The sequence below is a fragment of the Toxotes jaculatrix genome, chromosome 24 (assembly GCF_017976425.1).
Source record: "Toxotes jaculatrix isolate fToxJac2 chromosome 24, fToxJac2.pri, whole genome shotgun sequence".
NCBI lineage: Eukaryota > Metazoa > Chordata > Actinopteri > Toxotidae > Toxotes > Toxotes jaculatrix.
This window is the reverse complement of record NC_054417.1, coordinates 3513004-3525767: the sequence shown is the minus strand read 5'-3', so window position 1 is coordinate 3525767 and position 12764 is coordinate 3513004. Positions and strand designations below refer to the sequence as shown.

At 43.6% G+C, this 12764-nt stretch overlaps 1 protein-coding gene across 4 annotated transcripts in view; it reads right to left on the bottom strand.

The window, feature by feature from the left end:
* The window catches only part of LOC121178115 (histone deacetylase 4-like), a 47305-nt gene that overhangs the window by 7259 nt on the left and 27282 nt on the right, over positions 1 to 12764 (bottom strand). For all 4 annotated transcript variants that reach the window (XM_041032637.1, XM_041032638.1, XM_041032636.1 and 1 more), the window contains 7 exons: positions 11801 to 11924; positions 9988 to 10106; positions 4266 to 4394; positions 4034 to 4143; positions 3093 to 3227; positions 2759 to 2951; positions 903 to 1123 (listed from right to left, as the gene is read on the bottom strand). In XM_041032637.1, the coding sequence (XP_040888571.1) occupies positions 903 to 1123; positions 2759 to 2951; positions 3093 to 3227; positions 4034 to 4143; positions 4266 to 4394; positions 9988 to 10106; positions 11801 to 11924 (1031 nt within the window). The remainder of the gene's footprint in view (positions 1 to 902; positions 1124 to 2758; positions 2952 to 3092; positions 3228 to 4033; positions 4144 to 4265; positions 4395 to 9987; positions 10107 to 11800; positions 11925 to 12764) is intronic.

The following is a 12764-nucleotide window of genomic DNA, read 5'->3' as shown; positions in this document are numbered from 1 at the left end:
GTGGAGATTTTCATTTTAGTCCTGACAAAACTCCTGCAGTATCCGTCCTTGGCGTGCCAGAGGCTGTTATAGAGATGTTTGTGTGAAAAGCTGCTGCTCGAGAGCTCTGAAACATATGGAGGGAGTGAAAGAGAGCAGAGCAGAGCGGGGGAGGCAGAGGAGGAGGAGAGGAAATCCCTTGTTTCATCCACCCACCTCTCCTCCAGCGAGTACTCTGCTCGAAAAGGTAAAGCCATCCAGAGCATCGGCTGCTCGCTTCCTCCCTGACCATATTAGGCTAAGGCTTCCGCTCTGTTGCCATGGCAGCGCACAGTTACCTTGCAGCCCGTGGCAACCGTCTCAGCCACAGTCACACAGAGACGTGGATGCAAACATTCTCACAAACACACACACACACACACACTGCTATACATGTTAACCCAAACCTGCCTCCACCTACTCGCAAACAAAAATACTACAGAGGGAGAAGTAGAGAGAAAGAAAACGGCTGAATAAAATCAAGGACTTCACACACACACACATACACACACACAGCTACAACACGTTACTGGCTGCCGCCCACACAAACAACTACACTACAGCTCCTGTGCAGGCCCACGGTGGCTTCAAGGCCTAATTAATTATCAGTTTATTTGAATGTAACTTCAGATCTGTGGCCTCTTCTGTCTAACATGTTATATAATAATAATAATAATGACAACGTGCAACTTTCAGAACAAAAAAAACCAGGGAGTTAAGAAAATACTGTGAATTGCAATTCAATATTAAAATTTACATTAGAAGCTTAATTTTCTCTTTTTTTTAATGTTCAGAAGAATCAAGCATCTTCTCAACCAAAAAGAGTGTGGAAGAAAGTTAGAGTGAGAATAATTAAAAGATGAAACTCTGTCTCCACCCCTCACCTTGTTGAGATGGAGCTGCTGCTGCTGGAACTGCTGCTTGTGCTTCTCCAGGAACTGCTGGTGCTGCTGCTGGACCACCAGCTGCTGCAGGGCCAGGGCTTGGGCATGAGCCTGGGCAGCGCTCCCCTGGGGCAGCGGGGCCGACTGAGTCCTCCCCAGGGGCCGGTGCTGCCGCTGCAGCTTGGCCATGGACGCCGATGACATGGACAGGCCACCTACGCCTAGGACAAGAACAAGGAAGACTTTAGTTAGAGGAGGAGGTGAAACCCAAGACCACAGAGTCGGTGCTAACACCGGCTTTGTTCCACATTTGTCTGGACAAAAGCTCAGTTATATTTTCCTGCATTTTCCTTTGCTTTAGCTGTTGTATCCTGTAGAACACACAATATATACACTTCAACGTTTGCTGCCGAAGAGAGACGTGCTGTGGGGACAGGACATAAGCCAGGACATAAGCACCAGATAAGTCCAGTGTATATCTGCACGAGGTAAAGTCAACCAGAACAACAGCCACTCCAAGCACCTGAACCTCATGAACTACTATTTAGACTAGGTGTCATAATGATTCATGGTTGTGTGACTGCATGGTCTATTTTGGTGGCTAGTTGAGGGGAAATATGACAACATTTCCAGAACAGCCACCGTGTTTTTCCAGATTAAAAACCAGAAGCGGAGAGGGCTCAGCGACGGCCCAGAGAGCTGTGTCGCTGTCCAGTCAGGAAAGGTTCATGCTGTTCATGTGTGAGGGAAGGGGAGGACTGTCAGGCAGCTGATGCACAGCTGGATTAAAATGCAGGACACCTGAGGAAAACGCTAGAATCTGAGCTGCACTGATGAAACTTCAAGCTAAAGTCCTAAAATATAAGATAAATATATGATGCACACACATGAACACATGGATTGCAAATTTCTCTCTGACTGGTGTTGGACCTAAGATTAGTTAGCAGATGTATTTGTGAACCAAATAAAAACCGCCATCTGTGCTGCCATACTGCGATTCTTCTATTGTGATGATACAAGCCAGGAAAAGTGAACAGTCCATTTACAGTGCATCATCCCAACGAGAGAAGTAGGAAAACAGACCCAGTCGAGCCCGGGAAATGAACTGAGAAGCTTGATTGCTGTGCAAATATCAGAGAAAATGATTACCAGAGTATTTTCAAAGTGCTTCCGAAAAGCCTGCAGATGCACAGCTACCACATGGAACTGTGGAGCTGGAAAGAGTTAGGAGGAGGCAGGAGCTGATATGTGGTACTTTGATATGGAGAGGCTGAAAACATGACTTTCCCTTGTCTGAACTGAGAAGTAATTTATTGCATCTGCGCTGTAAAAATTCGCTCTCTGCTCCTGGCCTGTGCGTGGGCGTGCACACGTCCTTGTCTGTACGTTTTTGTGTTCGAACACACACATACATGCGTCTGTATGTGCGTCACTGCCCATTCACTGCTAATGCCCCGCTGAAAATAGCAGCAATGTGGTAGTCTGTGAATGAGCTGATGGGAAAAGGGCGCACAATGCAACCATGTCACACTCTCATAGCATACGCTGACATATGAAAGGAGCTCATTAGTTTGAGCTAATGAATGGACGTCTGTCAGTGTGAGGGTGCACACAGTGCACCACAGACACACATCTCTTTGAGTGTGGTGATGCTTTTCTTTTTGTGTGTGTCGCCAGAGAATTTCAGGAGCAAAACTGAATAATCATTTTACTTTTAGTCACAGTTGCATGTTATTTGCTGATTTTCCTGTCATTACCATTCATTCTACCAAAACTACCCCCACTCATCCAGCCCGCATTGCTGCTTTTATCACTATTATCCACTAGAAGCTGAAGTAAAAATTTACTACTCTCACCTGTCACCAGGGGGCTCTGTGCCGGGCTCTGCTCCATGAGCACCATGTGTTGGAGCAGTGGACTGTGTGCACCATGTCCGCCTGTTCCTGCTCCCGCCTCAGCCAGGTAGGGGGTCAAGTGGCCACCAGAGAGGAAGGGAGGGCTGAGGGAGAGGGCCGGCTGCAGACCTCCATCCTGCTGGGCCGAGGTCACCTGGGAGGGGAAGCGAGAGTGAGTGTGAGGACTGATTTTGCCACAGACAATACACCCCAAATAAACACATTCACAGTTTAATAGATGCAAACAGTCAATCTGCGATCAATTTCAGCAGCTTGGCAGCAGTTTCTTCCTTACATTGGAAGCAGCAGTGGCCGTGGCAGTTGCGGGCAGCCCCAGGGTGATGTTGGGTAGGGATGGTGAAGTGTAGAGGGACAGCTGGTTAACGGAGCCCCGCTCAGCGCCGCTGCACAGCCTCTGGGCCAGAGACGCCTGGGAAGCACATTTAAATGATTTATCTGTGTTTGCATTGTGAAAAAAGTCCAGCACACAGGAAAACACTACACCAGTATACATCCACACATGGGGAAGGAGCTACGTTTGCCCCCCACCAGCAGATCCATCATCAGAACATCCCTCACTAGGAGCCTCTGTGCTTCAGGCTGCTAAGTTTAAAGAGCTAATAACTAGCACCTGTAGCCCAGCGTCCACACAACAGAGCAAAGCTACTCTGACAGCAAATGGATGCATTATTTATTTATAGTTTAGATTTATGTAGGCTGTGTGTAAGTATTGCAATGTATGCTTTCTCAGTTATAACGTTAGGGTTCATCTTATACAAAGACTGAGACGGTCTATAGCTCATGTTTTGTGCCATGAAATATACAACCTTTATAAACACTGTGAAAGCTTTATGCTAAAAATAATGAATATTTGGTGTCATATTTAATGTTCCCAAATAATGTTATTTTCTGCAGGGGAGAAATAAATCAGCATCTTGGCCATGACTTGATGCTAAAACGTTTCTGTCGAGTAAAAGCCCCCCAAAAAAATTGTTGTTTACGACCAGCAGCTCCCAGGTTCAGGGTTAGAGAGATGCACTGTAGAACTGCCTGTGATCGAAGAATTAAGATAAAAATCCAAGAGTAAACTGATTAAACTGCACAAAAATCACCAGGACTCACAGAGTGTTTTATGTCTGTGACTTCATTTGGGATAAGGAAATAAAACTAAATGAGACTAATAACAGTGAAGTGACTAGTTACTTTCTCTAGACTAGTTACTAGTGTGTGTGTTACCTCTGTGTTGTTGGAGACTGACACAGTGATGCCGTTCTCATTGGGGATGTTGTTGGAGCTGTTATTTGGGGAGCTTGGGCCTGAGCCGGGGGCGCTGCTACACGCCGAGTCTGAAACACACACATGCACACACACAAAAAAAATCAAATACACAGAGTCACAGGAAAATACAGCAGCCTAAAATAACAGTTTTTGAACTGCAGACAGCTGTGTGTGTGTGTGTGTCTCCTACCTGCCATGTCGAGCGAGCGTTTCTTGGCGGTGGTGATGGGGCTGTCTCGACGGCGCAGCAGCGGACTGCTCCTCCGCTCGCTTACCTTCTGCTTCAGCCGGGAGCGCAGCTTCAGGTTGGGCTCCGAGGCTGAAAGGAGGATGGAGAGAGACGAACCAACAATGACTGATTCATTCATTCACAGTCTGGCTGCTGAGCTGCTGTTTGTTAGAATCCAAATAAAACCGTTTCTGCGTGGTTTTATCTATTCATGTGTCCTGCCTGGTGTTTCTGTGCTCAGAAAGTTAGTCTGGAGCTTTTTAAAACTGGTAAAGATTTGTTGTTGTTGTCATTCATTTACAAAACCAACATCTTCACCTATTCTGTTTCTCCTGCTTCAAACTGGGAGATTTTTGTTCGTGGTGCCAGCTCCAGCTCTCCAACACCCCTGTCGGCGTCTGTGATGTTAAGCAGATAACTGGCGGCTGTGCAGCTTTGGACAAATCATTGAAGAGGGTGGGAGAGTTACCTGAGCTACAGTCTCACAGGCTTTCAGCTTAAACTGGGAGCTGTTCACATTGATCTGTCATGGAACACCTTCCACAGAGCTGCTCTGTTATGAAACCTGTTTGGCAGACAAACTGTTACACGCTGCTCTTCATTTACTGCACGATTCCTGCCTCCTATTTAGATGCTTTCTGAACAAGCCAAATTCTGATCCATTTTCCCAAAGACATCGCAGCTAAAAAGCAATTAGCTCCAATTTGGGAGCCATGTCTGATTGCCAAAAGGCCTTTTGGTCTTTTGTTTTCGCTGTCACAGACTTGTGAATGGAGACAGGGAGAAGGGAACGGCATGTCACCTTGGCTCCAGCCATGGCGGCTAATGCTTTGTTTACTTTGCTCTGCCAATCAGCGGCCTTGGATAATTTCACTATTCATTATCCAATTTTTAATCATCAAAAGGAGAGCTAAATCCAAATGTGGTACACAACTAACCATGATTATGACACAACCAGATTAATCTGCTACTCTGCCTCCTTTATTTGAAAACTGAAGGTACAGAGACGGATCCTCAAAAGCCACTTTCCCCCGAGCAAACCTCCCTGAGAAATCCTTTTAAGAAACATTCATCAAAAATGAACTTGTTCCCATTAAGTGTCAGGTAAAAATAAATGTGTGGAAAAGAGTGAAGTGTGAACTATGAAGTGTGAAGGTACAGTAACACAAAGTGGGAGGGAGAGCTCGGTCCAGATGGAGGCAAACCAGCTAATGTTCATGGGAGTCTGCAGAGCCAATTTATTTCTATTCAGGATTTCTGAGGTTCCCTGTCCCTGAATTAGATTTTTAGATCTTTGGAAACAAAGTGTGAAGTATTCTGCAAAAGAAAACTGCAAAGGCTTCAAAACTCCAGGTCAACAGGGTATAATGGACAGTTCAGCCCCCCAAAAAACCAAAACACAGTACCTAAATATTTGGCTAAGACGATTTTCTAACCTTGTGACATCAGTTTTACCATTAAAAAATCATGATTCCATAAAAATATGTAATTTTAATAAATAATTAAAATATTGTGACCTTTTTCTAACAGATTTGACTGAAATGATCTATCAAAACATAAAAAGCCATTAGATATAATTTACAGATTCAGAAACTAATGACAGAACTGAGTTTTTTAGAATTTAGAATAAAATCAGAGGACAGTCAGCGTTCGTGAAGAATACTAAGCAAATGGGCTGCACTACAAAAAGGGACAGTAATTAGCCTGTTGAAGCCGTAATTAGGTTTTTGGTTCGTACAGATTTTAAAAGGTGAATGATCCAGTATGACAGCAAAGGCACAGTCAAAGCCAAGAAGAATCGATGGAGAAAATATCAATACCTGTGAAGAGAGGTTCCCTCTGCTGCTGAGTGATATTATATAGAGTGCAGTCCAGACCTGATCTATATAAACATCACCCTGACATAACTTCAGCTATGATTTGGCCCCATATGAATAAAAGTGACTTGACCTGAGTGGACTAAAGAGAAAACAACATAATGTGGTGCTTAGAGAAATGCAGCTGCTAAAATACAAGGCGATGTCTCTGGAAGAAAATCGAAGAGGCTGCGTGATTGTAAGCGTGTCTCGGATCCATGTTCCTTCTCTGTTTCTCAGCTTTGGAAATTACTGCATTGAATTATTTCCATTTTGGCAGATTAACTGATTTCAAGGAAAGTATGACAACATGACTTGCATGAACATCATTGTCGTATATATTTGGAAATTACAGCTCGTGCTACAAAGCCTTAACCTGATCCGATCACGGGTTCTTTTTTTGAAGCACTTCATAAAAAATTTAAGGCTTTGTTACACGCCTTAGGGAAGCACGAGCACATACAATCACACATGATATCAATGCACAAATGGTGCATTGTTGGCCAGTTAAAATGGGCCTCAGAACGGAGGTAAAAGGCTGTGTATTCAGCGAGTGACATCCTGTATTCAGACAGCCGCATGGTGCTTTCTATTCACGGGCGAGCAGCTCAGTCTGGTTATCAACCCGCCGCCATGTACTGCGCAGTACCAGTCTGCCTATGTGCCATTGTATCCATGTGAAGGACGTGCTGCCCCAGTTAGGCCACAAAAACACATTGGCTCATCAGTGAAAAGACAGGAACAGTATGCCTTGATCTGCCCCTATCAAAGAGCCCAATGAGTCAGAGGGCCTCAAACTTTCCCACCCCTCGAGAACACGCTCCAGACAAGGCACACTGTATGTTCATGCCATGCTCTCTCAGCCCTAAATTTGTCCTGTATAGGAAGACTTCATGACGTTAAAGGCTTCCATTTGGCTGATGCTGATGCTCTTCTCACGCAACACGAACTGAAAGTGTGGCAAGGTCATTAGAGTTACAAGAAACAATCAACAATTGTGATTCATTGTATTTATACTCTGCAAAGATCAAATCAACCAGGACTGAATTCTTAGGGATCGTCCTTTTAAAACTTTTCTCATGTCATAAACCATCTTCAGTGTACTCTGTTGTCACACTGGTCAAACTGTGCCGTGGACGTGCATATCAGCTGCGTTAAATTTCCAAACTGTAAAAGGGGAGATGGGATATGCACAAAAGAGTGCTGTTGCTTCCTTTGACGGTTGCTGGGAGCCCGGGGTGCCAGTCCTCTACTTTATGGGCAGGCGGTGATATAAAAGAGCCTCTAACCTCTGCCGAGCTGGTATTACCATAAGTAAACCCCGCAAAGCACGTCATCGCTGTGGGCAAATATCAGGGTGGCACAGGTTCTCTCCTCTCTCTGCAGTCGAGCACAATCCTCAGCCTTATAGAAAGCAAGAGACAAACTGACACTCCAGGGACGAGCTTTTCACTCCCTGCCATCTTCCCGCCTTTTTTTTCCTCTTTTCTCTACATGAAGCAAGTTTGTGGGAGTGTGGCATCATTGTGCCACTTGCTGGATTAAGTTTAAATCCTGCTTGCCAGCTCTCATTTTCTGTGCTCTCATCTTCCTCATCTTTCTGTGCTTTTAAAAAGAAACCGACACTCTATCCATCCTTCGCCTCAAATATTTTTTTGACAAGAAAAAAAGTGTGTTGAGGTCTTTTAAATGGGCAGAGAAGCCACCAAAAGCTTCTCCACTCATCTCTCATTCCCCATCTTCCTCCTCTTCTCTCCTCACACCTCATCATCTCTCTTTGCCTCTCTTTTTACTCTCGTTTCTCATCTTTTCTTTCTCTCTTCCTCCCTCTCTTCTTCTTCTTCCTCAGCTCTCTCAGGGTGGAATGCAGCTGTGTAGGCCAGCGTCAACTGTGGTCTATCTGCTGTCGTATCCAGGAGCCCGGAGGCTCAGAGTCAACAGGGCTGCAGCGCTGGCTGTAGCCGCCTGCCGCCGCGCTAAGTGAATAATTGCACTGTAAGACGACCGCTGCTTCACGGCTACACCACCGCACACACCGCTCACTCACACTTCACACACACACACACACACATAAAGCTGTACACACACACACCTGACAAAAACACACTGCAAACAGCTGGTTTTACTTTGTGAAGGCTTTTGTACTTACAGCACTGAAGCCTGAAAAGTGAGAAAACTTTTTTCCAGTGGTGCACTCTGTGGAGTTTCAGCACTTGTAATGTTTTCTGACAAGGTTTGTCACCCTTTAAAAAGAAAACGCAAACTCCCTGTTTCTAAAAACCTTGGATCTACTTTGTGTAGTAGTACAGCTATTACTTGAAGCAGCAGTGATTCTGGATTCAAGTGCAGCCCGTTAATGGCCTTTATTTGAATAGCACTTTGGCTTTATGGGTTTACAGCAAGAAGAACAAAGAAAGAAAATAAAGGTTTATTATACAAAATAAACCACAAAAAAATAAAATATAAGAAAGTTAAAGTAAAATTAATTAAAAGACCATTTAAAATCAACTCCTAAGGACACAGGTAATCAGTGCAGAGTTGCCAAAATTGGACAAAATGGGCTTACATTTCTAAGATGTTGTGATTTATCTGCCAGCATGCTGATTTCTTTGAAAGTATTACAAATAATGAGTAGAGATGGTAAATTTTTGCGAAATGTAGGACAGAAACTACCCAAAAGTCTATGGCTTCCTGCAGCAGTGTAAACGCAGCTGGAGCAGTAATGGGTTGAATGTGCCAGCTGTGTTTTGTACCAGCTGAAAGAGGTCAATTAATTTCTCGGAAAGTAGCCCTGAGTCGACAGATTTGTTGCACCACTGAAATGTTTTCTGAAATTTAAATTCAAGTTGAAAACCGCCCCAAGATTTCTGGCCTTCTATTTGCACTGTGAGCCCAGTCGGACCTATTCACTTTATGCACAAAGACGAACACACATCAGCATTTAACACCAGTAAACTGCTGCCTTGATGTCTGGAAGGTTGAGTGAGTACACAGAGGAGAGGTCTGATGGGTTTGCTGTGTGTGTCTCATGATCATTACAGTGAAAAGAAATATTGCGGTTGTGAAGCTCTTGACCCAGAGGTAGCATGTAAATTGAAAACAATAAAGGGCCAGGAATAGAGCCCTGGGGAACCCCAAAAGTAATTGCTGCACTGCAAGAGGAGATTTTCCCAACTGACATAGCCCTCAAGTAAGACCTGTCAGAACCACTTAGCTGTAAAATACAATTATCAAGCAAATTAAAGGCAGCAAAAAGGTCCAGCAATGCAAAACAGCCAGCATCCAAGTTATACTAAACATCAGTGAAAATCATAAAACAAACTGAAATCTTGAAGAATCTGAGCTGAGTTTATAAAGGACTCTCTAAATCTTGGCTAAATGAGGTAATTTTGTAATTATGAAGACTGTCAGCTTTCTTTAGACACTGCTGAGCAACATCTGATTCAAAACAACCCCTGAGGTTGAGGAACTATTAAAATCTAATAAAACATCAGGTGCTAAAATGGTAAAAACCTCTCTCACTCTATTGAACTCTCACTCCACTGAACTCTTGAGCCACCTACGCTTACATGCTCTCTAACACTCTCATGTGGGGGATGCTGGGAGACCCTGACAGCCTAATGTGGACGTGATTAATGGTGCAGAGGTCTGATGCCATCTAAATTATTCTAGACGTGAGTCCGCATAGCAGCTACTGGACGTTACAGTTCCAAAATGTGTGTGTGTGTTAACATGAGCCTGCATACAAGCAAACAGACAGCCCTGCACTGCCAAAACTAAGAGTGTAAGCATGTGTGTGAAAGCGTGTGTGTGTGTGTGTGATATACCAGTTTTTCGCAGTGGGAAGTCATCCCGGGGGTTGTAGACACCCAGCACAGGGTGGTTGTAGGTGGACACGCCAGTCTGTGGAGGCGAGCTCTGGTCCAGAGAGCTGTGCTGGGTTTTGCTATAGAACAAACACATACAGTGTTAAAGTTGCCACCGATATCACAAAATCGTGTGAAACAAGGCCAAACACTTATAACTCTGTGAACATGTGACTGAATGAGTAATCCCAACAAAGTAACTAACTTCATGGCTGTCATAGATCTGTATGATTAAAGCATCGTGCAAATCCCTTGGCAAGGCTGCAGACATGTGCTGCCATCTGTTCACTGCCTACAGAATAAGGTGGTGTTTGTAGGCAAAGTTAAGCCGAGCTGGCTTCGGCCCAAATGCATGTTCCTGACTAGCGGATGTACACATGCTCATCTCTTCCAAAACTGAGGGGGCCGAGAGTCCAGCGAGTGAATTTACATTAGGCAGAGAAAGGCGCTGAAAAGGAGGGAGACAGGATATAGAAGGACCACTGGTGGGTGTTTCACTGGGTCACACATCCAGATTATGTAACATTATTTATTTGGTTATGTATTTTCATTTTATGTTTTTAGTGCTTTTACTGTGTCAAAATGAAATACATAATCACAGGAAGCATAATTTGAATATTATTTCCATGGTTCAAGTACAATGTTCAGATATTTTATGATAGTTTCAGGTGATGTTACAAACCAGCAGCAGTGGAAAGTAACTAAGCATATTCACTCAGGGAATGTACTTTGTACAGTGCTGAGGTTCTGACTTGACTACATTTCAGAGAGTAATATTGTTCTTTTTCTTCTCTACATTCAACTTTTATTACTTTTATTCAACATTTATTAAACAAGTTAATTTAAATTTTAAAAAAACTGCCCTGCAAAATAAGATTTAAGATTCAATTACAGGCAACAGTGGCTTTACAATACCGGAGTTTTGCATGTTAAACTGCTCAAGACTTTAAGTCAGCTCCACCACAGCCACCTACAACAAAAATGCTGCTCACATATGAATACATCTGTAATGAATTATCGTTGTTCCTCCATCTTTTTAGAGTCTGACCGACAGATTTATTTACCCAAAATACGACTGACGTGTCAATTTGCATAATGAAATCTTTGCTTTGCATGACCACGTTTCCAGTCATGCAGAGTGTAAACGGGTACTCACAGACAATGAATGCATGTGACGGCCGACTACACACGGCAAAGAGGAAACGGCAAGTGTACACACCTGCAAAGGGCTCCAGAGATGCTACAATAAACATTCAAGGCCGAGCCTTCAGCGTAAGAGCCCCTATCATCAGGTTCCAATATCCTGCTCTCACGTGTATGTGTGTGAGCGTGCATGTGTATTCCCGTCTTTGTTTTATAACCCTGCTCGATCCATCTCTCAGTCAGGCTCATATAGTGCGGCAGGTGAGGAAGAGGGGAAGCTTGCTGACAGATTAAGACACAGCCCAATACATTATTCATCTGCTGTCAGAGAGAGAATTACCCTGCAAACTTCTAATGATCTGCAGATAGCTCCCACTGTTTTCTACTGCTTATAGTCATTACAAAGAATCAGGAAAACAAGAAAGGCAGCCATGGTATTTCATTGTTTTCCAGCTCTCAGGCTGACTGAGGTGATACTGATTGTTCCATGTGTGTCTCTGCCTTACTGTATCATGGTACCATGCATACCACTAGCTGGGTTAGCTGTAGCCTGTGAACACCGGCGAGATGAATAATATGCATCTATTCTACTTTTCTGACTCTATTCAATCAAGCATCAAATGTTCCTCACCGGTACCAGTAGGGAGCGTCGTTGGGGAGGCCTCCTTGGTTGAGGCTCCGCTGGGCCAGGGCCTTCTTCTTGTTAAGGACAAACTCCTGAAGACGCATCTTCACCTCAGTACTGGCTACGGCACCTGACAGAGAAAGGTAAGAAGAAAATTATTATATTGAGATTGAGAAGAATGGAGAAGGCGGAAAAATCCTTCATAGAATGCAGGAAATGTAAATCCTCCTTGGACCACATTTGTTATGTTATAAGCCGGAATGAAAGTTCGCAATTTAAGCCACAAATTGGCCACAACAACTGATTATTAAGACCTTGCAGAAAGCCTGCGCCGGAGTGTGAAAAAAAGGCCACGTTATCATGGACAGCTGGCACATGTTGGTCTGAAGCAGTGACTAAAACATCTTGCCATAATTACACCAAACAAGTTCAATTATAACTCAGCGTTCAGTTTTTCCCATAAGACTGAAACAAATCCTCCTAATCCACTATGTCTGACTATAAATCATACTGTATATATATACACAGATATATATTCATTGAGGTCTTCAACATTATCATTTTATGTATATTTTTAGACACTGTTCCCCCAAAAACTTGCTTGATATGTGTGGCATTTTAGTAAACATCAGCTTCCAAAAAAAGTTTTGATTTCCAGCCAGTTTGGCTGCACCGCACGGATTTGTAATAACTGACCCACCAGTGGTTCAGTCTGGTTTAAGAGACAGCAGAGAGCTTACAGGACATAAAAGGAAAGGAAATCAGAAATGGTCAGATGACTCGAAAATAAAAGGTACAGTCCTTTTAAAGTTGATTTGTTGAATTAAAATTCTTGCATCATCTAGGCTTAAGAAACACAGCACAATATCAGGTGATGTCTGATTTAAAGATGTCACTTTGAGCTTTAGGAAATTATGATTTTTCACTCTGTTCTGAGACCAAACAATTCGAAATTATCAGCAGATGAACC